General features: G+C 49.4%; 1 protein-coding gene across 2 annotated transcripts; it reads left to right on the top strand.

Annotated features, from left to right (window-relative positions):
* The first annotated feature begins 15 nt into the window (after window positions 1-15).
* Window positions 16-27562, top strand: Cgn (cingulin). Of its 2 annotated transcripts, none has more exons than XM_059265799.1 (21): window positions 16-141; window positions 6592-7472; window positions 8132-8232; window positions 8359-8428; window positions 8530-8625; window positions 12292-12419; window positions 14142-14274; window positions 14721-14933; window positions 15329-15477; window positions 16137-16269; window positions 18707-18916; window positions 19236-19442; window positions 20001-20258; window positions 21082-21252; window positions 22122-22283; window positions 23180-23269; window positions 24466-24549; window positions 24637-24755; window positions 25017-25125; window positions 25734-25897; window positions 26098-27562. In XM_059265799.1, exons 2-21 carry the CDS (start codon window positions 6621-6623, stop codon window positions 26237-26239), a joined length of 3591 nt encoding a protein of 1196 aa, XP_059121782.1. In that variant the 5' UTR covers window positions 16-141; window positions 6592-6620; the 3' UTR covers window positions 26240-27562. The 2 variants fall into 2 exon arrangements, with proteins under 2 accessions (XP_059121782.1, XP_059121783.1); XM_059265800.1 differs by lacking the exon at window positions 16-141 and adding an exon at window positions 215-301.
* The last annotated feature ends 391 nt before the right edge of the window (window positions 27563-27953 follow it).

Raw genomic sequence — 27953 nt, 5'->3', positions numbered from 1 at the left:
CTCAGAGCTCGGAGGGGCTGGGCTGCGGCCGCGCGTGCAGCGCGGGCTGACGGAGCGCGAGCCCCTGCGGGGTGTGCGAGCCCGAGAGCACCGAGCCCGACCCCGGGGAGTGAGCCTGCGGGGAGCGAGGACACCTGCGAGGTGGGTGGGCCCTCCGGAGTGCGCCTCAGGGGCGGGGTGGAGGCATCAGATGCCCTCCTCCTGGGCACAGGTGCTGAGTTTAGGAGGAGGGGCGGTCAGAGTGCGGTGGCCGGACTGAGAGCTGGCCCCTACCTACTCCACGGTCAGAAGCAAGTGGCTGGTAAGGTGCCAGGTGTGGGGCACCTGAGGGTGAGGTTATTCCCAGGGCATGCCCGTGTTTCGGCGCTGCGATCTCTGGAGGTCAGGCGCCAGCCCTTGGGGCAGAATTTCTCTTGGAGACCAGCGTGGGGGCGGGGGAGGGTTCGTCGTATCGGAGCCAATGGAAGGTTCAGAGACTGAAGTGGAGATATCAGCAGGTGCTGGTCAGCCCCTGCTGGCCTCTGACACCCTCCTGCTGGCTTTGGGAGTGCTCTGAAATGTGGGGTCGTTTGCCCACAGGTGGAAGCGGTTGCCAGTCAGACACTAAGACTATGAGAGTACCCCCATCTCTTTGCTAGGTGTGAGATTATTTAAGGCTGTTTCTGTCTTTTCATGCCAGGGAGAATTTTTCCTTCTTCCTCTAGAAAGAACCGTGTGTGTTCTCTAAGAGAGGGGCACCAAGAACATTAAATCTCTGGACCCCCCCAAAAAATGGCTAAAAATGTTTGCTTTTTCGGGAGTGTTGGACCATGGATTGGTACTCGGTTTCATGTAGTCCATGCTGGCCTTGAACTTGTTGTACAGCGGAGGCTGACCTTGAACTGATTGTCTGCCTGCCTCCAGCTCTCAATGCTGGGGTTACAGGCATGTGTCACCACGCCCACCTAGAAATTGTCTTCTTTCCTGGGGCTGTTGTCAAACCTTTCCTTCCAACAAATATATATATATTTTTCTTTAGTTCTAGGTTGGGGGACACTGGTGAGATTTGGGGGTGCAGCTCATTTCCTTGAGGCCACAGAATCCTCTTGATTCCCTGAAGCCTTAGTAGGCATCCCTGACTCATGACCCGTGATAACTCACTGTCGTGCCGACACATAGGCAGAACTCCCCAGGAGACCAAAAGACTAGGGGAATGACATCTCCAGATTCCCAGGCCACATGAGAGGGATACGCTGAGCCCCAGACAACTTCTGAGGTGAATTTCCTTGCCTTAGGCAGCAGTGGAAGCAGAGTCAACCTTAGCTTGGCCCCTTTGATGCTCTGTCTGAGGACACTTGCTGTAATTGGGGAATAATTAGCAACCGCTATGTGTGTAGACAGGCTGCCTACATGTTCCAGGGCACCTTTCCTTTCATCCTGGGTAGTTGGGAGTTTGGGTCTGGCTCTGGGAGACCGCAGATTCAGAGATTTGCCTGATTCTAAGAGGATTCTGGCTTCCTGTGGTTCCCAGGCGAGTCTGCCTGCCTTTACCCTTGTGGGAGGAGAGGGGGTAGGGCTGCTTCTCCTTGTGCCTGGGAGGGGAGAACCAAGCGTTGGGAGTTGAGGAAGGTAAGTGTAAGGCCAGGAATGCAACTTCGGGAACTTGAGAGGGAGTGGTGGAGGGAGACAAGGCGTCCTGTCTCACACTGGCCTGTCACCAAGTCCTTTGTGATCTTTAACTCCTGCCGCCTCCCTTCCCACCTTCGGCCGCCTCCTCCAGCGCGCCCCGGCCCCAGCATGTAGGCTGGACAGAGCTTCCACTCTTGGTCTTGTCCCTGTGCCTTTGGTGGGGAACCTCTCTGATCGGCTTTGCAAGCTTCCAGAGTAACCTCCCAGGCCTCCCTTCCCTCTGCCTCTCAAACCAGTCCAGCCTGTTTGCAAGGGCCCAGTTCTTCATTGTTTTTTTTTTTTTTTTTTTTTTTACCCCCACTGGCCAAGCAACTCTAGCTTGGCTCTCAGGTTTCTGCTTTTGAGTGGACCTAGTCTGGAGTCCACTTGGGGGGTTGGTTCTGTGTGGGCCCACAAGGAGCCTTCTTATCAAATGATGAGGCCACGGAGCTTCCTTTTCTGTTTGGACCATTTAGCTGCTTTTGTGTCGCCACTGAGGTGGTTCTAATTGACGGTCTGCTAGTTCTTCCTCTTTCTGAGTGCTCCAGTTATTCAGCATCCAGCATATTGCCTGGCCCTGTGTACATCAGCCCTTCCTCCACACACCCGAAACCACCCCACCCCCACTTCCTGCCAGAAGTCCGGGGACCCTGTCACTCCTAGTTGGAAGCCAGATGCGAATGGCTGGGCCAGAGGTGATGGAATTGGGGCAGGGCAGGCTAATGAGTAACTCAGGGAGCAGTGGCTGTCTGGTGCAGGTGTACCGTGCCTTCTCCCAGTGTTCAGGCAGGAATGGCAGAGGCAGACAGATGGCGCTGAATTAACTTCTGTCCTGGTCTTTTCCCAGAGTACAGTTGGTGAGAAATGCCCTGGGCATGTGCCAGGGGAGGGAAAAGAGGGTCAGGCATCTGGTGAGAGCACGGCCCTGGACTTCATGCCATGGTCATTGTTTACCTGCCTAGGGCTTATGCAAGGCCTTGGAGCTGCCCTGCTCCCTGGGCCCCACCCCGCTGTCCTCTGTAACTGAAGGCGGGTAGGTTTCGGGTTTTCCGTGTTGAATCATTTAGCGCTCTGTTTTCTGACCCACCCTAAAGATCTCTCAGCCCTGGCCCCTGACCCACATGTCCTGGAGCAGATAGTGATCGAGGAGGGGGGGTGTCTTTGGAACCTAGGGGAACACTGGATAGCACCCCTGCATTGTCTGGCACTCTGGGCCCAGGGGCTGGGCACTTTGCTGTGCCTACAGGGGAGTTCCTTGCCCTGATCTGGGTGATCTGCAGATAGACTGACAGGGCAGAACTTCATCATAAATAAATCATGTGACTTCTGAGAGCTGGCAGTTTAGGTACACCTGATTGTAAGTAAGATCAGGACTGTGTGGGGCAGAGAGTCCAGTCCAGGAAGCCGTCTTGTTACTAAGGCACAAAGAATGCTATGAGATCCATGGACATATCTTTCTGCTGCTGGGAGAGCCTGCCGTGGTTCAAAGAGTATTCATTTCCAGTCTCCATGGTCCAGGCAGAGGGTAGCTGAGAGTCTTGGTCTTTGCCCTGGAGGAGCTCATTGTCTAGTGGAAGAGACAGGAACTAATCTCTTCAGTAAATGTATGGAGGTAAACTGAGGTAAACCTGCTGGGAGTCTATGTAAATGATGGAAGCTCTGCAACAAACTATCTGCTTTTCCCAGTGAGAGAAGCACGACTTTGCCTCTTCTGTTTCTTCTTCTCTTAGATGCCTACCAAAGCTTGGGCATGCCTCCCCATACACACGGGGCTTTCTCTTTTCCTCTGAAGCCCCTCTGCCATGCAGCTGCGTGTCTGCTGTGTGGTTGGGTGCTGTCTTCCATTACTAAAACTGCCTGCTTTCTTAAAGGCGTGGCTTTCTCTTTTCCCACTTCTGGCAACTTCTTTCCATTTCCCTCCTCCTGACAACTGCTGAGATTGAGTTTGTCTGCCCTATTGCTTGTCTCTCAAACTCTAATACAATTGTTTTTAAGCTTTCTGCTGGGTCCATTTATAAATTCTTGTACTAATGAAACTTAAGACCCCAAAGAAGGAACCTCAACGTCCTCAGCAACAATCCTTAGCTACTTAGTAAGTTCAGTCACGGCCAGCCTGGGCTACATAGACCCTGTCTCAAAAAAAAAAAAAATTACACATTATAAAATTATTGCATGTGGAGAAAGAAGGGAAGCAGTTTCTTTATTAAGCCTTTTTATTGAGGCAAAGTCTCACTATGCAATTGCAGCTGATCTTGAACTCATGGCAATCCTCCTGCCTCAGCCCCACAAGTGCTGACTCTAGAGCAGTGGTTCTCAACCTTCTTAATGCTGCGACCCTTTAATACAGTTCCTCCCGTTGTGGTGACCCCAACAGTAAAAGCATTTTCATTGCTACTTTGTAACTAATTTTGCTACTGTTATGAAACATAATGTAAATACCAGTGTTTTCTGATGGTCTTAGGTGACCCCTGTGAAAGGATTCTTGACTCCAAAGAGATTGCCACCCACCACTGCTCTGGTGCCTTTTCTTTTTCTTGAGTAATGAGAGCTTCTCTCCACTGCCCTTACAAACTTAAAAATTCTGTTAGAAGTTAGTGTGGGCTGTGTCATGGAGGAGGTACACAGTCCCAGGACCCCCAAAGTGAATCATTCCCAATAAAGCGCTTCCTTCTCCAGTTGGGAAGGTCTGGGAATGCTAAGAATGCCCTCAGTGTCCATTTCTCCTCCAAACCTTTTCCTACCTGGATTCTGCCCCTCCTGCCCATTCCCCCCTCCTGCCCATCCCCTCCTCCTGCCCATCCTCTCCTCCTGCCCATCCCCTCCTCCTGCCCATCCTCTCCTCCTGCCCATCCCCTCCTCCTGCCCATCCCCTCCTGCCCACCCCCTCCTCCTGCCCACCCCCTCCTCCTGCCCATCCCCTCCTCCTGCCCATCCCCTCCTCCTGCCCATCCTCTCCTGCCCATCCCCTCCTCCTGCCCATCCTCTCCTCCTGCCCATCCCCTCCTGCCCACCCCCTCCTCCTGCCCATCCCCTCCTCCTGCCCATCCCCTCCTCCTGCCCATCCTCTCCTGCCCACCCCCTCCTCCTGCCCATCCCCTCCTCCTGCCCATCCTCTCCTGCCCATCCCCTCCTCCTGCCCATCCTCTCCTCCTGCCCATCCTCTCCTCCTGCCCATCCCCTCCTGCCCATCCCCTCCTCCTGCCCATCCTCTCCTCCTGCCCATCCTCTCCTGCCCATCCCCTCCTCCTGCCCATCCCCTCCTTTCAGCTGCCCTGGTTTTCTGGCTTCCTAGACCTTCTACTATCTCTGAGAGGGCCCTTGCCAAGTTCCCTTGGCCCAGAGCCCCACAGGGAGGTTGAACTGGGTATGATTGTTTTTCTGTCTGGCACACCTGAGGTTCCTCCCTCCAGCTCGGTGCTGGGCTCCAGTAGAGGCCAGCAGAAGGAGTGAGGAAGGCATTTGTTGTTTAATTTGCTTGGAACAAAACCTCCCTCCCAAGTTCCAGGAGCCAGAGCACACCTGGAGCACATTCCATTTACTGACTCTAAGCTTGGGCAATGTGGACCAGGAAGTTGGCCTGTGGATGGCCCTGGCTCTCCCACAGCCTGCCTATTCTGGGTCCTTGGACTAGCACACTAAAACCCATATTTAAAGGGCGGGAGCTGAAGCTCTGTTGGTAGAGTGCTTGCCCAGCAACTCTGAGTCCCATCCCAGCACTGCATAAAACCAAGCCCGGGGGCTCACCTTTGTAATCCCAGCATTCAAGAAGTGCAAAGAGAAGGATCAGAACTGAAGGTCATCTTCAGCTGCATAATGGGTGTGAGGCCAGCTTTGGGCTATAGAAGACATTGTCTCAAAAAAAAAAAAAACAAAAAACAAAAAAAACCCCCACAATTCAGTCCTCCCTCCCCCTCTTCCTTTTCTCTCTCTGGGGGTGCTGGGGATTGAATCCAGATCTTGCACAAGTTAGACAAATGTTATACCACTGAGTCACAACCCAGCTGGAAGTCCTTCCTCAAATAGGCAGTATGTCGCTGGGCGGTGGTGGCGCACGCCTTTAATCCCAGCACTTGGGAGGCAGAGCCAAGCGGATCTCTGTGAGTTCGAGGCCAGCCTGGGCTACCAAGTGAGTTCCAGGAAAAGGCACAAAGCTACACAGAGAAACCCTGTCTCGAAAAACAAAAAACCAAAACAAAACAAATAGGCAGTACATCTACATGGTATTAGGTTCAGAAGGGACAGAAAGCTACCCGGTGGAAAGCCCAGAGAGTACACCTCTTCTGTCTGTCTTGCCCTCGGTACCTTCACCCCAGAGACATCGCTGCTGTCTCCGTACCAGTTTAAGTGACTTCCCAGAAACGGGATGCCACATTTTGTGATCTATATATTTTAACAAACTCTGCAGGAGGAGGCTTCTTTTTTCAAAGGAGTGGAGGAATCAGATTGGCAGGTTTGGGGATCTACCTTTACATGGGAGAGGCTATCTGTGTTGTATGTGAAGATCAGTAGACATCTTCAAAGTCTTAATAAGCTACACTCCCCAGGATTGCATTAAAGGAAATGAATTATTTTGAGTCTGTGGACCTCAAAGTATATTCTCTATTTTATTTTGATTTTTTTTTCTTCCTATGTTGGAAGGACCTTGTACATACTAGCAAGCTGTCTACTCATGAACTACCTCTCTAGCCTTTTCAAAGTGTGCTATCTGGACCGGGAGTATTAGCCTCATCTGGGAGAAGTTGCTGAGGAATTCGAATCCTCAGTCTAGCTCCATGACTAATAAGTCAGAAACTGAGGGTGGACGCCCATATACTACATTTCTGCTGCTCAGATAAAAATATGAGAACCGTTTTCTATAGAAGGACCTGGCAAGGCAGCCAGCTTCCCTAAAGCTGGGTTTCTACTTCCGGCTCCTCAGCTAAAACTGTTTTCTTTATCTTCTAGGACCCCTCCTACATGTGGAGCAGGCACACATGATGGCTGATCCTCGGGGCCCTGTAGACCATGGAGTCCAAATTCGCTTTATCACAGAGCCAGAGGGTGCTGCCGAGATGGGCACCCTTCGTCGCGGTGGGAGACGCCCTGCTAAGGACGCACGAGCCAGTACCTATGGGGTTGCTGTGCGTGTGCAGGGCATTGCTGGACAGCCCTTTGTGGTGCTTAACAGTGGAGAGAAAGGGAGTGACTCCTTTGGGGTACAAATCAAGGGGACCAACAACCGGGGATCCCCAGGAGCACTGAGCTCTGACTCAGAGCCCCCTGAGAACCCCTACTCTCAAGTCCAGGGGTTTCCTGCCCCTTCTCAGGGCAGCACATCTGATGAGGAGCCCAGGGACCACTGGAATGGAAGACTGCCCCGTTCCCAGTCCCAAGCCTCTCTGATAGGGCTTGCTTCTGTGGGTCCCAGCAACAGGAGCGCCAGCTTGTTGGAGCTAGCCCCTCAAAAGACTCCCCCGGTTGACACCATAGACACTGCTCCGTTGTCTTCCGTGGACTCACTCATCAACAAGTTTGATAGCCAAACCGGGGGCCAGGTCCGAGGCCGGACTGGCCGCCGCACGCGGACACTTCCCCATGAGCAGCGCAAGCGGAGCCAGAGTCTGGACAGCCGGCTCTCACGGGAGAACCGCGAGGATCGGGAACGCCAGCCCCCCAACCACTGGACCCCTGGTACGAAGTATGACGACCACGTGGACAGTTCAAAGCAGCCGACTCAGAGCCAGAGCTCTCTCAGCAGCTTTAGCCGTTCCCGGCAGACTCAAGACTGGGTCCTTCAGAGTTTTGAGGAACCACGGGAGAAAGCACACGATCCCACCATGGTGCAGGTCAGATGTCATCCCTCCCCACTGCCAACCCCAGCTTTGCATCAGCCCACGGAATCCTCTGCTAATTCAGATAACACGGGGCAGAAAGTCTGCCTTTTGTTCTCCGTCTTATCCACTACGTACCCACGTACACAACATACTTTCGTGGGTAAAAGTCTCAGGAAAATGGACGTGAGCATGGAGAGTTAGCCATCCTTCGGTCATCAGCCAATACTAGTTTGCTAGGTCTAGCACCTTTGGTAATGCATCCTTGGAGGGTAGGGAAAGCTCCCCTGATAGTCTTGCTTGAGGTCCATGCTTTCTCCTTTTGCACTCAGGGATGTGACTTAAGTGGGGAGACTAACTTACGAGCATTCTGGAACTCTCTGTGTGTTCATAAATTCTAGTACATCTGTTGGTGTTAATGACAAATTACTTGTGGCATAGCTCACAGCTGGTGACTGAGGAAAGTCTGATTGGCAGCAGTAGTGCAGACGCCCCTCCTGCTTGGACATTTTTGGGGCTGTGCCTCAGGCCTGAATTGTGTTGTTCGTTGTGCTGAGAGACTTCATCTCTCAACTGCTGCCTGTGTTCCATTTGAAGGACATATGCACTCTGGCCTGATCTTCCCTCCCTTCCTCTCTTCTTCCTTTCTTTTTGTTTCTTCATTTTTCCTCCAGTTCAAATCAACTCCAGACCTTCTCCGAGACCAGCGGGAGGCAGCTCCACCAGGCAGTGTGGACCATATGAAGGCTACCATCTATGGCATCCTAAGGGAAGGGTGAGTGGGGTCCACCCAGTAGTGGAAGCATACACTTCTTTCTTGTCCCTCTGGCTTCACTTCCCATCTCTTTCCTGGTCTCTCCTCCCCTCCGTTGACCCTTGCTTCCGTCCTTCTATCCTCCAGAAGCCCAGAAAGTGAAGCCTCTGTGAAGAGGAAAGTTAGTTTGGTGTTGGAGCAGATGCAGCCTCTGGGGGTAAGTGACCTTCTTGGGGTCAGGACCCAGGCCTTGAGGGCCTCCAGGGATCTGGATGTGGACTCACCTCCCACCCTACTGATTCCCCCATACTCTGGCAGATGGTTTCTCCTGCTTCTACTAAGGCCCTGGCAGGGCAGGGTGAGCTTACCCGAAAAGTGGAGGAGCTCCAGAAGAAGCTGGATGAAGAGGTGAAGGTAAGGCAGGTTAGGGGTGTGGGAGGGGTGAAGGACCACAGGGAAGATGAGTTAGGCTGGCTCTTTTGTGTGTGTGTGTGTGTGTGTGTGTGTGTGTGTGTGTGTGTGGTGGTGTCTTACGGAGTATGAGTATCCTTGGCCAGCCTTGAACTCACAGAGATCTTCCTCCCTCTGCTGGGTTCAAAGGTGTGCGCCACCCTGCCCAGCTGGGCTGGCTCTTCTGAGTCAGTACTGTCTGTATTGAGTGAGACAAGAAGTGAGTGTCCTAGTCCCAGCCAGGCCTTTGAATTTCTCTGGGACTTAAAGGGTGGAGCACAGTACAGATCTACTTCCTTTTCATTTTCCCTAGGAGTCCATGTTGTAGCTGGAGAGCTTCTCTCCAGGTCCCACCAAGCCCCCTCAGTCCCACAACCCACGTATAAAATAATCACTCAGATGCTTATATTACTTATAAACTGTATGGCTGTGGCAGGCTTTTTGTTATCTACTTCTTCTATCTTAAATTAACCCATTTCTATTAATCTATAAGTTGCCTCGTGGCTTACCGGTACCTTACATCTTGCTTGTCATGGCGGCGCCTGGCAGGTCTCTCCCTCTGCCTTCCTGTTCCCTCAATTCTCCTCTCTGTTAGTCCTGCCTATACTTCCTGCCTGGCTACTGGCCAATCAGTGTTTTATTTATTAACCAATCAGAGCAACACATTTGCCATACAGAACATCCCACAGCTCTGAGTGATTATTTTATATGTGGGTTGTGGGACTGTGGGGGCTTGGTGGGACCTGGAGAGAAGCTCTCCAGCTACACCATGTCCTGCTGTTGACTGCTTATAGAAAGCTTGAGAACTAGCTTTTGTTTTCTGCCCAGGGGTGTAGCTCAGTTGACAGAGTACTCACTTTGCATGCACGAAGTGTCCTGGGTTCAATCCCTCGTACCGAACACAACCAATAGTGGTGGTGCTTGCCAGTACAGCACTAAGGAAGTAGAGGTAGGAGGATCAGGAATTCAAGGTCCTCTCTGGCTATTATTTATCAGGTTTGAAGATGGACTGGGCCACACAAAACCATGTCCCCCAAAAAGAAAAGAAAATTACTTACATTCTGTGTGTCTCAAGTCTTTTTCTCATCATAATTATGATGGTAATGATAATAATGTCATTTTGTTGAGTGTAGTTTTTGTGGCAGATACGATCCTGGGCAATACATGGTCATGACTGTGACTGTGCAAAGTGTGCCGAAGGCCCTTTTCTGAGGGGAGGTCTGAAGACAGGAGAGGTTCGGGAATTGCTTGTGGCAGTAGGTCGCAGAGATGAAAGGACACAGCCGCTCTTCCTCTAAAGCTTACCTTTTTTACTTTTCTTTTTGGGGTTGGAAGGACAGAGTCTCAGAAGGACTGGCCCTGAACTCACCGTGTTAACCCCGAACTTCTAATCCTCTTGCCTCCACCTCCCAGATTTGGGGTTACAAATGTCAATCACCATGCCCAGTTTATGCCTTGCTGGGGATGGAACCCGGGGCTTTGTATATGCTAGGCAGGTCCTCTGACCACACCCCCAGCCCCAGCCCTTTGTAAATGCGCCTTCCTCCTTTATAGTATTGCCCTGTCCGTCTTTGGAGTAGCTCGGGTTGGTTTGCAATCCCCTTGTTAAGGAGATGTCAGTGCAGGTTAATGGTTGTGTGGAATCAAACTTAATGGGTTCCAACCTTGATTCTAGTAATTGCTGGCTGTGAAACTAATCTTAGTTAAGTTCTTCAAGTATTCAAATCCTGTTTCCTTAACACTAAGTGAAGATAATAATAGACTCTTTTTATTTGTTGCAAAACAGATTACTCTAAAACTTAACAGCCTAAAACAAGCATTTCTTAGTGTCTGAGGACTGAGAGTCAGGGATCAGCATAGTTGAGTAATTCTGACTCATGGCTGCTATTACTAGAACACTTAGGAGTCTCAAGTAGGTTTGGTAGATTTTCTTTTTTAATTTTTAAAATTACACTCATGATATTCATTAATTACACTCATGATATTAATTACATTTGTGGTATTCATTGATTACATTCACAGTATTCATTTGATAATTATATTTATGATATTCATTAATTACATTAATTGTATTGATTTATTACATTCATGATATTATGTCCTGATACTACTGTCCATTTGTGGGACTTTTCCATCACACAAAACAGGGATTCTGTACTTAGGAAATCATTGCTCTATATTCCTTTCTTCTCCATCTTGAGATAACATCTAATCTTTCTGTCTCTATAAATTTGTATATTCTATATAGTTCATGTAATACAATTCTATAGTGTTTGTCCTTTTTTTGAATGTAAAAACATTTTATGTACAACTCCAGGAGAAATAATACACAGATAGCTTGAACATAAAAACAGGTTATAATTCAAAAGTCCAGGGTTATTTTAAACAGTAAAATATTTTCTCTGTAGAAAATAGTAAAAATGGGGCTGGAGAGATGGCTCAGAGGTTAAGAGCACTGGCAGCTCTTCCAGAGGTCCTGAGTTCAATTCCCAGCACCCACATGGTGGCTCACAACCATCTATAATGAGATCTGGGTGCCTTCTTCTGGGGTGTAGGAATATATGCAGACAGAACATTGTATACATAATAAACAAATAAATCTTTTATTTATTCTTTTTTTAAAATTTTATTTTTATTTATTTTATTTTATTTTTTGCCGAATGTTGTTTATTGAAGGAGGGAGGAGGTCTTAAATACAGGCTTACAGCACAATGAGAGAATCCTGGAGGGCAGAAGTTTACTACTGATGTTTTACAATCTTGCATCTAAGCTGTTAACGCCCATTATGCAGGATACACAGACAAGGAATTTCCCTTAAGCATTCAGGAGGGTGGAACCCAGCAGGGAATTAGCATAGGGAGGATATCAAGGTCAAGGTCAGCAAGCAAGGTAACAGTTACCCAAAATGGGGGTCAGGGCCCTACAGGTCCCCCTTTTACTAGAAAATGATCTTCTGACTTAGGTTGCGTAGGACGTCAGCAGGTCACCTTACGCCTGCCCAGGCCACACAGGTGCTCTGTCTTAGGTTGGTGAGCGCCCCCCAGGTATTACCCGTCTCTGAATACTCACTATCATACAGGCTCAATCGTGTGTGAGCTGCAGAGTTAACTGCTGCCAAAGATCTCAAAGTGGTGCTGGGCATGCAATCTGTGTTTGACACAGAAAAGACCAACAGAGGTCCTAACCCACTCATAGCCAGTAGGCTAAAGGCAACTGAGCCATTCCCTTCCTTAAGGAGCCTTACTGCAAATTGGAGTCAAATTCTTCTGGGGTCTAGGAGTATATGCAGACAGAACATTGTATACATAATAAACAAATAAATCTTAAAAAAAAAGAAAATAGTAAAAATGATAACATTTCCCAATAAGCCCCTTTAAGCCAAATGATAGCTGAATTATACATATAAATTTTATTATTTTTTTATTTTTTTATTTTTTTTTTTTGAGACAAGATTTCACTCTGTAGCCCAGACTGCCTGGAACTCACTGTGTATGTAGTTCAGGCTAGCCTTGAACTTGTGGTGATCCTCCTGCTTCTGCCTCCCAAGTGTTAGGATTACAGGCGTGTGCTACCATGTGGACTATAGTGGATCTTTCTACAAGCTTTTCTTGTTCTTCATGTCTTTCCCAGAAGCGGCAGAAGCTAGAGCCATCCAGGGTTGGGCTAGAGAGGCAGCTGGAGGAGAAGGCCGAAGAGTGCAGCCGACTGCAGGAGCTGCTGGAGAGGAGAAAGGGGGATGCCCAGCAGAGCGCCAAGGAGTGAGTGCAGCTGATGGAGCACGTGGGGCACGTGGGTCGGCGGCGTCAGGGACCTGGGCTGGACATAGAGGTCGATCTTCCCAGGTTTGAAGGAGGCAGAGGGGAATCTGGAGATGCTAAAGGGGTTGGGACCGTTTTCTCTTTCCCTTTCTGTGGTAATGGTGATAGTGCGTGATCTGGAGATGGACTACCAGGGTGTGCCTGCCTGAGGTTCTTAGTTTGCAAAATGGCCCTAAAAATATCAGCTACCTTACAGGATTATTGTGAGGATTTGCTCACTGATTTAGCAGATATCTTCTGTCTGTGAATGATGTTGTTTATGCGACAGGCTTGGATGTGGGCTCCTGAGGTACATCAGTGAGCCATACAGGTGGGGCCCTCCTCTCCAGAATCTTAGCTCCCAGAGACAGGGAACAGAGAGTAAACAAGTAGAGTATGTGAGTTAATTCACTTGAGAAGGTGGTGAGTACCACAGACTGAAACAGACTGGGAGGGCTAGCTCATTGAGGAACAGGTCACAGTTTTAATTGAAGCAGTTGGGTATAAATGTTCATTTAAGATTTGAATGGGGGAGCCGGGCGGTTATGGCACTCTCCTTTAATCCCAACACATGGGAGGCAGAGGCAGTCAGATCTCTGAGTTCAAGGCCAGCCTGAACAGTCTACAGAGTGAGTTCCTGGACAGTCAGGGATACACAGAGAATTCCTGTCTCAAAAAGCAAAAAACAAACAAACAAACAAACAAACAAAAAGAGAGAGAGAGAGAGAGAGAGAGAGAGAGAGAGAGAGAGAGAGAGAGAGAGATTTGAACAGGGGTCTGGAGATGGCTCACCTGGTAAAGATGTGCTTACACAGAACTTAAGGACCTGAATTTCGTCCCTGGGACCCACAAGTGGAAAGAGAAAAATGACTCCTGTTAGGGTCCATGAGAAGTCCCACAAAGACCACCAGACATATATGCAATCAACAAGAGCGTTTAATTCTCAAGAGCAAAAATTCCAGCATGCAGGGGTCAAACCATCTGACAAAGTGGCCTAATGGCAACCCTGAGAGAAGCTGGCAGGCTCCTTTTAAGCACAGCTAGGGGAGTTCCAGCTGTGGTTAAGTGTACTTTGAAGTGATTGGGTGTAGACCCTTATTGATACAGGAGTCATTTTATGATCGGCTCATGTGTCTGGTCGGCAACTGTAGTTGTAGTGACAGGGGTCTGTTTGAAAATAGCAAGAGCAATTCCTGCTTGTGGTTGGGGAGGACCCTGATTGGCTACCAGACTGGATGTACTTCCTGAGGGTCTGATTGAAGCCAGACATGAGTCAACATAGGATAGTCTGGTAATATGGGGCAGAGGTCTTAGCAAACCGGCCCCTGGAAACAAACAAAGAAACAACTGGCCCTGTTACGGTCAGTCCTGTCATAAGAGGGGATGGCCAGTTCAACTCCTGTAAGTTGTCCTCTGACTGCCACACAGATGTCTCCGTGTGTGTGTGTGTGTGTGTGTGTGTGTGTGTGTGTGTGTGTGTAATAAAGGAAAAAGAAAAAGATTCGAGTAGGAGCACGGTGTAGTTTATTGGGGAAATGCCCAATTTGGCAAGGCCCCTCTATCCCCTAGCACAGCAAAAACCAATGTGCAAAAAATAGAGAATTAAAGGAAAGTTAAATGAATCTGTGTATGGCAAGCCTGTAACTGCCTACCATAGTATCCAGTAATGCTATCTGTTGTTAGGCTTCAGAACATGAAGCTTCTCCTGGGCCAGGAAGAAGGATTACGGCATGGGCTGGAGACCCAGGTGAAGGAGCTACAGATCAAGCTGAAACAGGGCCAGAGTCCTGAGCCTGCAAAGGAGATTCTCCTAAAGGTAGGAAGAGGGCTGTATTATAGTCTAGCCTCGGTGCCCTGCAGCATCCTCAGGTCTGCTCATCCACTGTTTCCGGGAAGTATGGAAAGCAGGTAGGTGTTCACCATGTTCTTCAGTGTGCTTTCAGGCAGACTCAAAGGTAGTGTGAGGCTAGAGACCGGGATGACCATTCTTTATAGTCAGTTTAGAAGGCAAAAAGCATCTAATACTATACTAATACAAAGCATCAACACATTTTTCTTTTGGAGGTGGGACTTCATTACGTTGTCCATTCTGGTCTCCAGTGTGTGATTCTTCTGCCTTAGCCTTCTAATTACCAGAGTTAGAGGCATATGCCACCCTGCCAAGCTCTCAATTAGTATTTTTGGCTAAATGGATGAGTTTTTTAATAGACAGGATGAGTCCTAATATGGTCACCCCCAAGCTTCCACCTTCCCTTTCTCCAGGACTTGTTAGAGACCCGGGAACTTCTGGAAGAGGTCTTGGAGGGAAAACAGCGAGTGGAGGAGCAGCTGAGGCTGAGGGAACGGGAGCTGACAGCCCTGAAGGGGGCCCTGAAAGAGGAGGTGGCCTCCCATGACCAGGAAGTGGAGCATGTCCGGCTGCAATACCAGAGAGACACGGAGCAGCTTCGCCGGAGCATGCAAGATGTGACCCAGGCACGTGACAAGAACTGGGGCTGGGAGAAGAGGACCTGCCAGGGAACGGGGCTGCCTTATTAGTGTGTTTTGGGAATTTTCATGGTGGCAACGGGAACCTTCCCTAAAGGTCACATGTGAGATGTAGTGAGAACCTTGGTTAGGAAACCTACCAGAGCAGAGGGAGGAGTTACAGGCTAGAAGTACCATAAGGATGTGTGGGCACACTCGATGGGGGAAATCACGGAGGGGGCTTCCTGCAGATCACAGAGAGAAGGACTGTAGCATCCTAGCATCATACTACCAGGCTGTCAGTGTGTCACTGATATGGTACTCTCTGGGCTTCACCTTCCTCTTCTGCCTTAAAGTGAGCTTTGCCCTCTGGGCCTCCTGGTGCTCAATTTCTCCTTCCTTAGGACCATGCTGCAGTGGAAGCTGAGAGGCAGAAGATGTCTTCCCTGGTCCGGGAGCTGCAAAGGGAGCTAGAGGAGACCTCAGAGGAGACAGGGCATTGGCAGAACATGTTCCAGAAAAACAAGGAGGAGCTGAGAGCCACCAAGCAGGAGTAAGACCCTCCTGCCTTTTGCAGGGGTGTTTAACCTGACTCTCGTACCCCACTGCCTTTCCCTCAAGCGGTGCTCTCAGGCGGTGCTCTCATGTCTCATGTGGTGCTCTCATGTCTCATGTGGTGCTCTCATGTCTCATGTGGTGCTCTCATGTCTCATGCGGTGCTCTCATGTCTCATGCGGTGCTCTCATGTCTCATGCGGTGCTCTCATGTGGTGCTCTCAGGCGGTGCTCTCATGTCTCATGTGGTGCTCTCATGTCTCATGTGGTGCTCTCATGTCTCATGTGGTGCTCTCATGTCTCATGTGGTGCTCTCATGTCTCATGCGGTGCTCTCATGTCTCATGCGGTGCTCTTATGTCTCATGTGGTGCTCTCATGTGGTGCTCTCATGTGGTGCTCTCATGTGGTGCTCTCAGGCGGTGCTCTCATGTCTGTCTCATGCAATGCTCTCATGTGGTGCTCTCGTGGGATGCTCTCGTGCGGTGCTCCCACATGCTCTTTCCGAAGCTGCTGTTCTCCAGATCCACTCCTTGAGAGTGAGAGTCTGTGGCAGTGGCCTGCAGAGGGCTGGCTGTTCCCATTGTCCTGTGACTCTCCCCTGTGTGGGAAGTCTGACCTTGATCTTTTATCCTTTGTTTATAACCTTGCTGAGCTCAGACTTCTGCAGCTGCGGATGGAGAAGGAGGAGATGGAAGAGGAACTTGGGGAGAAGATGGAGGTCTTACAGAGGGACTTAGAGCAGGCCCGAGCCGGTGCAAGAGATACTCACCAGGTTGAGGAGCTCAAAAAGGTACTTGGCACCTGGGGTGCGGACTGCAGGTCAGGATGACTTCTGCCTCACCGATGCACCTCTGCCCGGGCTAGTTGGGCTGTCTCCAGGAGTGTGGTTTTCAGGCTTCGTCCTAGCAGCTCAGGTTTGGCTTTCCAGCTCTGCGGGACAGGTCTCCTTGTAGGTTATTGAGTTTCCTAATGAAAAGCTGTCAGCAGCCAGGTTGGGATACAGGCAGAAGCTGCTGGCTGCCTCCTGGACGACATCATAGGCAGCTAAATACACATGGATTTGTAAAACCCCAGGGTCATTTTTGCAGGCTCAGAACCTAAGTTATTTCAGAAAAACTGCTCTTTCAGGGAGAAGTTCATTAACTACATGGTGAAACAAATGTTTTGTTAGAATGCCTGTTTATTCATTTACATTGAGAAATATAATCCCTGCACTGCAATGCTGGTATCAGCTTGGCTGGCTGACCTACTTTCAAAAACAAATTGGCCAGGCGGTGGTGGCACACGCCTTTAATCCCAGCACTCGGGAGGCAGAGCCAGGCGGATCTCTGTGAGTTTGAGGCCAGTCTGGGCTACCAAGCAAGTTCCAGGAAAGGCACAAAGCTACACAGGGAAACCTTGTCTCGAAAAAAAAAAACAAAAACAAAACAAAAAACAAAATAAAAAACAAATTGTAATCTGAAGGCTATTTGGAAAGCACAGAGTCTGGACATGGTGCTTAAGGGGCCCAATGTTTGATGTGCATCTCCCCAGTATCCCAGGCCACAGTCTTGCTGGCAGGGTGCCGTTATAACACTCCAAGATTCCCGCTTTGATCGTTTTTTTTTTTTAAAAGTCAATCCTTTTCTCATTATGCATGGATGATAGTTTATAAATGAGTCATGAGAAAGTCATAAAAATTGAAATAAACACAGTTTTATACTCTTGTTGGTTGTAGTTTATGAAGGATAAGAAAGAGTGCGGCTAATAGGCCAGGTGGTGGCGCACACCTTTAATACCAGCACTCTTTAATACCAAACTCAGGTGGATCCCTGAGTTTGAGGCCAGCCTGGTCCACAAAGGGAGTTTTAGGACAGCCAGGGCTAAACAGAGAAATTCTGTCTTGAACCCACCCCCCGCCCCTAAAAAAAAATGTAGCTAATAGGCTGGGTATGGTGGTGCATGCCTTTAATCTTAGCCCTTGGGAGGCAGAGGCAGGCTTGGTCTATGTAATGAGTTTCAGGACAGCCAGGGCTATGACTGTCTCAAATCTCTCCCGAAAAGAGAATCCCCCTCTCCAAAACAAAACAAAAACAAACAAAAAAAAGAAAACAGCTGTTTATTTTTGGATGACATAAACTATGTTGTATTATGAAGTTACAAATACCAAGGAGAGTCTGAAACCTATTGATGTATAGCTGACCTGGCCAACCTGTTCTCCAGACAGTATCGTTTATTAGTACGCCTCAGATAGGAGGTGTATTTTACCAAGTATTTAAACAAAATGTAGATGAGGGAAGATTAGGGAAGCAGACTAACCAAGTCCAACACAGACCAGACAGTGGCTCTGTTTCATTGTCTCTGTAACGAGTTTTGTTGGTGTCTACATTACAGAGTCACTGCATGTTTAGCCTTATTAGCTATTTCTAAATTTCAAAGGTGCCTAATCACTAAGGAGAGCCATACTTAATATTTTATCTGCCCTTTAAAAAGACATTTAAGATGCATTAGTATTTATTGTTTTGCAGTTTTTTATTTTTTTTAGACTGTCAGCCTTGTTTTAGTCATGTGTTCATCCCTTCGTCCTCCACATGGTTTCTAATAGTGTTATGGTTTATGTACTATAAAATTCCTCTATTAATTTATTTTTAGTGTTTTGAGACCAGGTCTCACTATGTAGACCAGGCTGGTCTTGAACTCATAGAGATCTGCCTTTCTTCGTGCTGGGATTAATGGACTACCACACTTGGCCCAAAATTTCTCCTTTTAGAACAGACAGTTCAGTGGTTTTTAGTATATTTATTGTATTACGAAGCCATCACCATTATCTAGTTACAGAATATTCTAATCTCCCCAAAAAAGCATCCCATGCTCCTTAGTGGCCATTCTCTCCATGCCCTGACAACGATTTCTCTCCAGATTTTTATAAGCTGAACATTTCATATCATTGGAATTCTATAATATGTGCCTTTTGATTTCTGGCTTTTTTCATCTGGTATAATGTTTTCAAGATTCACATTTATGAACAAGTTTTTGTGAGAACTGTCAGTTTTCACGGGCATGTCACTAAGAATAGGATTGCTCTGTCCTGTGGTTAGTCTGCGTTCAGCTTTTTGGGAATCTGCCCGATTGCTCTCTGAAGCGGCCTTATCATTTAGGTTCCTTTCCACGATGCGCGAGAGTCTTACTTCCTCCGCATGCTGGAACCTTGTTATAGCCGTCCCCACTGTTTCCTTTTCCCTTCCCAGGAGCTGCGACGCACCCAGGGGGAGCTGAGAGAGCTTCAGGCAGAGCGGCAGAGCCGGGAGGTGGCTGGGCGACAGAGGGACCAGGAGCTAGAGAAGCAGCTGGCGGTGCTGAGGGCTGAGGCTGATCGAGGCCGAGACCTGGAACAGCAGAACCTCCAGCTACAAAAGACTCTGCAGCAGCTGCGGCAGGACTGTGAAGAGGCTTCCAAGGCAAGGGGAGTGGGCCCAGGGTTCAGGAGGTGGAGGCTGAGGGGTCAGGAGGGCTGAGGAGCCAGAGAGCCTGCAGAGTTACCTATGATGGGTATGTACTGAGCAGTTCTGGAGGCTCATGTGTGTGTGGAATAGCAGGTTTGGGCGGAGGGGGCGGCTGCTTCTCTGCAGGGGTAGGGTTATGGCGGAAGCCCCTTGGCTGGGGCCACGCCTGGCTCCTGTGAGCCAGGTGGGCACTTGGGTGGCCCGTTTTCCTGGATATGCCATGTTTACCCATCTGAGCCTCACGGTCTGAGCCGATTCTCCCAACTGTCCGCAGGCTAAGCTGGCATCAGAGGCAGAGGCCATGGTGCTGGGGCAGCGTCGGGCAACAGTGGAAACCACGCTTCGGGAAACCCAGGAGGAGAACGACGAATTCCGAAGGCGCATCCTGGGTCTGGAGCAGCAGTTGAAGGAGGCCCGCGGCCTGGCGGAGGGTGGGGAAGCGGTGGAGGCTCGGCTTCGGGACAAAGTGCATCGGCTGGAGGTGAGCGCTCCTGTCCGCCTGGTGGGCCTCCCTGCCCTTCTACCCTCCAGCCCTGGCGACACTCCCTCTCTCAGTGCTCAGCCATTGTTTAAGCGTGCCTGCATGCACGGTCCCCCCCCCCCCCCCCCCCCAAGTATCGGCCTTCCGTTTGCCTGAAGCGTGCGCTGCTCCTTTGCCCTCACCGTATCTGTTTCAAAGTTTGCTTTGGTATTTTTGTCTCCTACCTCCCACCCGTTGCTTGTTCTGTGCTTTGATTTTTGGACAGTTCCTCTGAGCCTGTTTGCGCTGCCTACTTACTCTTTGTTGTTTTTTTTGAGGCAGGGTCTCTCACTATATAACCCCACCGGGCCTGGAACTCCCTGTGTAGACCAGGCTGGCCTCTAACTCACAGAGGTCTGCCTGCTTTTTCCTCACAAGTTCTGGGGTTGGAGGCGGGTGCCCTCACACCCGGCACTGCCTTTTCCATTAGTAACGCCCCCACTTTTCCAGCACCTACCTACCTGCCGCCAATGCCTTCAGCGCAAGTTTTGCCTCTTCTCCCCCTCTGCCTCTTCCCAGGTAGAGAAACAGCAGCTAGAGGAAGCTCTGAACGCCGCCCAGGAGGAGGAGGGCAGCCTGGCGGCTGCCAAGCGGGCTCTGGAGGTCCGGCTGGATGAGGCCCAGCGGGGGCTGGCCCGCCTCGGGCAGGAGCAGCAGGCGCTGAGCCGGGCCCTGGAGGAGGAGGGCAGGCAGCGGGAAGCTCTGCGGAGGAGCAGGGCCGAGCTGGAGGAGCAGAAGCGGCTGCTGAACAAGACTGTGGACCGGCTCAACAAAGAGGTAGACCTAGGTCGTGTGGACCCCTCCCAAGGAAGAGCCGGGATCCCTGCGGAAACTAACCCTGAAGTGGGGCAGGATGTGTGACATTCCTTTTCCTCAAGAGAGGATTGGGCCAGAGCTTCCCTTTTAAAAAAAGGCTGCTGCTTTTGCCGCTTCCTCCTCCTCCTCCTTATTATTATTATTATTATCATCATTATCTTGTTTTGTGTTTTTGAGACAGGGTCTTTCTTTTCTTTTCTTTTTTAAAGATTTATTTATTATATATACAGCATATATGACTGCAGGCCAGAAGAGGGCACCAGATCTCATTACAGATGGTTGTGAGCCACCATGTGGTTGCTGGGAATTGAACTCAGGACCTCTGGAAGAGCAGTCAGTGCTCTTAACCTCTTAGCCATCTCTCCAGCCCCCCTTTTTTTTTTTTTTTTGGTTTTTCAAGACAGGGTTTCTCTGTGTAGTTTTGGTGCCTGTCCTGGAGCTCGCTTTGTAGACCAGGCTGGCCCTAAACTCACAGAGACCCACCTGCCTCTGCCGCCCGAGTGCTGGGATTAAAGGCGTGCGCCACCACCGCCTGGCTTTATTATCCCATCTTATAGATGGGAAAATGAGATCAGAGATGGTAATAAGTAACCGATAGAGCTATGGTCCATGCAGACATTTGAATATAACTACTAGCCATACTAGGGATCTAGACAGGAAAGCCCGAGAGGGCTGCTTGCCAGAAAGGAGGCTCTTGGGAGACTTCTGGGAGCTGGGGCTAGAGAAGGGACAGAACATGGTTTGGAGGTGCAGTGCTGGAAAAATGTGTTTCTCTCCATTTTAGCTGGAGCAGATTGGGGATGACTCCAAGCTAGCTCTGCAGCAGCTCCAGTCCCAGATGGAAGACTACAAGGAAAAGGCCCGAAGGGAAGTAGCGGATGCCCAGCGGCAGGCCAAGGACTGGGCCAGTGAGGCCGAAAAGAATTCAGGAGGGCTGAGCCGGCTTCAGGATGAGGTAGGAGCCTAGATGACAGGATAGTGTTCTCTGGTTTGAAGGTCATTTCCTCCTTACTGAACCTGTGGGCTGGAGTGCTAGGGCCCAGACTTAGGTATAAAAGAGGGCGCTGTTCACACTGGGACAGTAAAGAGGGGATGTATCGTTTATACAGCAGGGGCTTTCAAACTCTGCTGCACATTAGAGTCACCTGGAAAGGGTTTTTATTTATTTAGTTATTTTTTGAGACAGGGTTTCTTTGTGTAGTTTTGGTACCTGTCCTGGATCTCTCTCTGTAGACCAGGCTGGCCTCGAACTCACAGAGATCTGATTGCCTCTGTCTTCTGAGTGCTGGGATTAAAGGTGTGCGCCACCCACTACTTGGCCAAGATTCTTAAAAATCCTAATGCTTCAACATCATTTCATATTACCTAGATCATAATTTGGGACCTAGGATTGGTAGATATTTCTTGTTTGTTTTTGTTTTTTGTTTTGAGATAGGGTGTCACTATGGCTAGCCTTAAATTCAGAGATCTCTTTATTTCTTCCTCCTAAGTGCTAAAGGATTTAAGGCATGCACTACCATGTCTGACAGATTTGGTAGTTTTAAAACCTCTTTAAATAGGCACAGTGGTGCCTGCTCCCCAGTAAAACTCTCAAGTGATTCCTATTTGTGTAGAAACTTTTAAGACGATAAAGAAAATGAACTAAAAGCTGTTCTGTCACCACGAGCTGGCACTTGTAGGCAAGTGCTCGGCCACCAAGCTGTGGTCCCAGCCTGGTGCTGAAGAGTGTCAGTGGTGAAATAGTTCTTCCCTTGGGTGGACTGCCTGCCCTCCACCCCTGCATTTCAGCTAGGATGAGCTGTTGTATGTTGTCTTTGGGTCCAGCTGCAAAGGCTGCGGCAGGCCCTGCAGACATCCCAGGCTGAGCGGGACACGGCCCGGCTGGACAAAGAGCTGCTGGCCCAGCGACTGCAGGGGCTGGAACAGGAGGCCGAGAACAAGAAGCGCACCCAGGATGACAAGGCGCGACTGCTGAAGAGCCTCGAGGTAAAGGCACGGACAGGCAGGCTGGGGAGAGACGGGGTTCTGGGTCGGCTGGCGCAGGGGAGATTTGAGCAGGGAAATAGATCTCCCAATGTATCCCAAGCCTTTTTCTGTACTAGAAAATAAATTTTGAGAAGCCACAACTGGTGGTTTTGCTGGGTTACTGTGTTTTTTTAAGCTATGAACTAAAGGCAGATGTTGAGAAATTTATAAATGTCATGTAAAAATTTGGATTTCTGTCATCTTTTGCATTTGGACAGTTGTTAGCACTGAACATCTTAGACCTGAGTTCTGCATGTCACTAGTTGGCTGGAGCTGAGCATGGCTTTCCTCCCTTAGAGTGAATGGTAGTCTCCGATTTGCTGTACTTGAAAGTAAGAATAATACTAACAAGTTATAATACACTGTGGTGTGGCATGTAAGACTCATCTTATCCTGGGATTGTCCCTGTGAGGTAGATGGTCTCATCTCCATTTTACAGATAAGGAGAACTGAGGTACAGAGAACATGGTAGGTCTGATGTGCAGGCCTAGGTGGTTGGCCCGAATCCATGCTTTTACTTCTGCATGGTACTGCGTGGCTTAAATTTGCCCCACACTCTGGAAATGCTGTTTCTGAGCTTTTCTATCCTGGCCTCTGCTGGAGAACTTTTCACTTTTAGTTTTTCCACTAGGGAAATAGTACTTCAAGAAGGAGTGGATTCTAGGGTTTGCCTTCCTGGTCAGCAGAGGGCGCTGGCTCCATGGTGGCTTTGAGCATGCCGGAGCGAGGAGAAGGTTTCTGGAATATGCAGGGAAAAAAGTCTGTGGAGCTGAAGTTTTGATGGGGTCCTGATCTGAGTTTGGCATTTGAGGGCCCAGAATTTGGGACAGAATTGACCTTTTGTCCTTCTGCCTCAGGAGAAAGTCTCACGGCTGGAAGCAGAGTTAGATGAAGAAAAGAACACGGTGGAACTGTTAACAGATCGTGTGAACCGTGGCCGGGACCAGGTGACTCCCCCTGAGCCCTCACTGGGCCTACACCCCACTGTAACACTCCAGCTCTCTCAAAGACAGCTTTGCGCCCCTGTCTTTCAAAACCTGGATGGTTCTGGCAAGGCAGTCTGCTTCAGGTTCTCACCTGCTCTGGAAAGGGTAGACAGATTTCCTTAGGTGGAAGGAAGGCCAAGAATTGGAGTCTGGAGAAAGTCCTGGCAGCCCAGGCTGTGCTGACTTTACTCTTTCAATTCAGAAGGGCTGGTTGTGAGATTTTGGGAGCGTTCTTTCAAATGGCTCCTCCCATTTGAATAGCTGTAATTTCTTCTTTTAACCTGACAACTAATCATATCACTTTTTTGTTTGTTTGTTGTTTTTTGAGACAGGGTCTCTCTATGTAGTTCTGGCTGGTCTTAGAACATGCTATGTAGACCAGGCTGGCCTCAAACTCACAGAGATCTGCTTGCCTCTGCCTCCCAAGTGCTGGGAGGCATGCCCACCTCCAAACATCACTTTAATCTATAGTATTCCACTGTTTCCCTTCCCATAAAACTCCTGTCAGTATCATAATGCAAAATGCTATCAGTCCAATTTTAAAAGTCCCTGTAGTCTTCTAGTTCTGATACTGTTCAGAAGTTCAAAATCTGTTCTGAGACTCAAAGCAGTCTTTTAATTGTAAGCTCCACAGGCACATCTAGCATCCAGGGCTCATGGTGACATCATCTGGCTCTATTGGTCTTGGGCAGTCCTTCCCCTTCAGCTTTGCTACCTGGTGCACACATAGCCTCTCTCCTCTCTCATCAGCTCCTCTTGGTGCCTGCATCTTTCCACTGCAAATGTCCCACATTCCCAATACCGTAGACATCTTAGGTTCTCCAGTGAAATTTAGGCTCCACTTTCACAGATTATGTAGTAGCCTTCTGGGGCCCCTTGCAGGAAACTGATTTTCGGGGATACACTCTAACATAATGAGGAAGGGATGATGACAGGTAGCTTCATGGCAGTGGGAATGTGTGATGGCTTTCTCACATCTCGCTAGGCCATTGAGAGTGGAATGCTGGTAATTCTACGATGAGAGTACTTAGTTGCCTGAGAATTTGGGGGGACTAGTGGTTCAGAAAATGTCTTCCAGGGGTCTGCTTCTGTTGATTCACTTTGCTGGTTTAGTGTAGTCTTCCACAGGGCTAATTCTTCTCACCCATCCCTAACAGATGGATCAGCTGAGGACAGAGCTGATGCAGGAGAGGTCTGCTCGGCAGGACTTGGAGTGTGACAAAATCTCCTTGGAGAGACAGGTAAAAAGGAGTTTTGGGGATAGACTCGGGGCCAGACGGGAAGGACCACCTCGAGTGCTAACCGTGGATTCTTTCCCCCTCTCTCAGAACAAGGACTTGAAGACCCGGTTGGCCAACTCAGAAGGCTTCCAGAAACCCAGTGCCAGCTTCTCTCAGCTTGAGTCCCAGAATCAACTGTTACAAGAGCGGCTGCAAGCTGAAGAGAGGTGATAGGAACCTGTCATTCACCCCTCTCCCTCCCTTTCTTCCTCTGGGCTTTTCTTCTCTGGGTCTCCCTTCATCTTCTACCTCATGTCTGGCCAACCTGGCCTGGTCCTCAGGGAGTCCCCCTGGCTTCTGATAGAGAGCAGAGTGGTGGAAATTCTGGGATGGGACTGGCCCCTGGTTCTTTGGAACTTCCCTGGATCCTCCCCATCTACTGGTGAGGGTCATGACAGAAAAGACCTCCCTTTCCTGCTCGCTCTTAGAGAGAAGACAGTTCTACAGTCCACCAATCGAAAACTAGAACGGAGAGTTAAAGAGCTCTCTATCCAGATTGATGATGAGCGGCAGCATGTCAATGACCAGAAAGACCAGGTGAGGACATGGCACCCTGTGGACAGGCAGCCGTGGGACAAGTATATGTTATGTGTTCCCTTGAAGGCCAGAGGAGGCCACCATCCCCTATGTCTTAGAATTTGCTTGTGTGGACAGAGATTAGCTTGAGAGGCCTAGACTAGTTATAGCCTCTGTATTGAGTATGCTAATTTCTCTAAGTGTTATATGTACATTAATTCATTGAATCCCCAGTAACCTTTGTGTTGTGCTTGTGTGTAGGTTGTATATGTGTATGCACGTGCACAAATGTGCATATGTGTGTGGAGGCCGGAGGACAGCTTTGGGTGTTACTCATCCAGCACCATCTAGCCTTTTTTTTTTTTTTTTTTTTTTTGAGACAAGGCCTGGCACTTGCTAGTGTGCCCTAGGGAGATTTCGTGGCAAGCACTTTACTGGCTGAGCTATCTCCTCAGCTCCCTAACCTCCTCTCAACAATTCTCTGAGGCTGGAGGATTTATACAAGGTCACAACATTTTGGCATGGGGGGAAATGGGGGGCAATTGCCCCTTGTCAGAATCATTGCAGGGGAGGTCCCAGCCCTTGGGAGTAACTGCTTTTCTGATGTGCGGACACCCTATCCTGCTTAGCTAAGCCTGAGGGTGAAGGCTTTGAAGCGGCAGGTGGATGAAGCAGAAGAGGAAATCGAGCGGCTGGACAGCCTGAGGAAGAAGGCACAGCGGGAGCTGGAGGAGCAGCATGAGGTCAATGAACAGCTCCAGGCTCGGATCAAATCCTTGGAAAAGGATGCTTGGTATGGCCGCCTCTCTGCCCCTCACTCTGCCTACACGGTAGTAAGGTTAGCTGTTAGTACCTTAGCTTCCATCCTTCACTTTATCTCCCCAGATCCCTGACTAGTAGGGGACCATGTGAATAGCTTTAGGTCTTAGAAGAATTACTTCCTTAGTGTGGAGGGGTGATGGTCTCAGTCTGTTCCTTTTCTCTCCGGCTCAGGCGCAAAGCTTCCCGCTCAGCTGCCGAGGCAGCCCTCAAGCAAGAGGGGCTGAGCTCTGACGAGGAATTTGACAGTGTCTACGACCCCTCATCCATTGCATCTCTGCTTACGGAGAGCAACCTGCAGACCAGCTCCTGTTAGTTAGCGCACGCTCTGCCGAGGACCACAGACAGGCTTGAAGTCTGTCTCCGCCAGCCCTGCTCTGCTTTGCTCTGTCCTGCCTGCCTGAGACTCAGTCTTTTTTTCCCGTGGGTGACCGCATTCAGACTTAAGACTAGGAGGGGTCAGAGTGACGGTGAGAAACACATTAGCAATGAGCTGGTGGGTGGGCTTGTCCTTGTCACTGCAAGAGTGGGTAGGCCTGCTGAGCCCTCCCTATGGGTGCTGACCCCTCCATCATCTCCCTTACAGTGGGACGAATGGTCAACCTATACCTGAGTGGGACTGCAAAGGACAGGAAGGGGTGGATATTGCCATGTATATAAAGCTTTATTTCTTTAATATTTAACCATATGTCTCAGGGAAATACCCAATGTTCTGCTCCCTGGATCCCTTTTTTCCTCCCACTCTGGAGCAAGGGAGGGAACATGATGGGTATGGACATGCAGGCGTGGCTCTACCCACTTTTCCGATTCTTCTTTTTGCACAGTCATGGGCCCATGAGTAGTCCCTAGCATCTCTTCAGTTGCAATATTTTTGTTTTCTCCCAGTCACGGGGTCCAGGGGGCCTCCTGCCTTTCCATCTGGACCATCCCTGTCTGCTGCTCTACTCTCAGTGCCTTAGCAGTGTGAGATGAGGATGCTGTTCTTGCCTTTCATAAACCTGCACATTCATACCTCTCCAAAGACCAGCCTGTCCTCATGGGGGCCCTCAGCCTGTCCTCCTTCCCCAGTGACTGGGCAGGAGACTACAGGCTACTCTGCCAACCAGCCCCTGGGAGAAGAGCTTCGACAGGCCTTGGTAAGGTGGTGGACTGGTTCTGCTCAGGGTTTCCGTCTTCCTTCTCGCTCTCTCTGACTGGATGCTGCCATGAGGTGGTTATACCTGGGAACCATGAGGACGGTTTATTCAGGTTCTAAGAGCAAACATCTAGTCCCTGTGGCCTCCTTGTGGCTTCTCGATATGCCCAGCCTCGATGGGAACCAACAGATCCCTGCTTTCTCAGGAAGTGGGCCCTGATTCAGAGCTTTGCCTGGGTTTAGAAGCTGACTCTCAGTAGAGACGGGAAGGGGCAATGGAGAATGTAATCCTCCTTTGAGTTTTGGGGCGTGCCAAGCTCTGGTGGGTGAAGGTAATAGGGATGGTTCACCTCTTATTTCCAAAGTAAGTTCTGTTCTCATCAATCACTTGTAATTTCATGAATTAAAAATAAAGATATTCTGCAAATCAGTTATTTTTTCCTAATCCAATCCAGCTTTGGTTTATTTTAAATTAAATATTAAAATGGCATATCTATATTGAAATTTCTGTCTTTATTTTCCTGGCTAATTTGAGGGCCTACTCTAAATTTTTTTTTTTAACATTTTATGTGTGTGTGTGTGTGTGTGTGTGTGTGTGTGTGTGTGTGTGTATGAATGTTACACTTGGGGAGGTCAGGGAACAAATTTGAGAGTCCTTGCTTTCCACAGTGTGGGTCCTGGGGATTGAACTCCAGTTGTTAGGCGTGGCAGCCGGCACCTTTACCTGCTAAGCAGCCCTTATTATGAAATGAAGCGAGGCTTCAGCTCATTTTTAGAGGTCTCCTAATTGATCAGGATCTAGGAAACATGGACTACTTACAGTGGAACCATTCTTTCCTAACAGCCTCTGGGAAGAGCAAGGAATGCTGCATTAGTTACTTTTCTGTTGCTGTGA

Source organism: Peromyscus eremicus, chromosome 6 (genome assembly GCF_949786415.1).
Source record: "Peromyscus eremicus chromosome 6, PerEre_H2_v1, whole genome shotgun sequence".
Classification (NCBI taxonomy): Eukaryota; Metazoa; Chordata; class Mammalia; order Rodentia; family Cricetidae; genus Peromyscus; species Peromyscus eremicus.
This window is presented reverse-complemented; position numbering and strand designations above follow the sequence as displayed.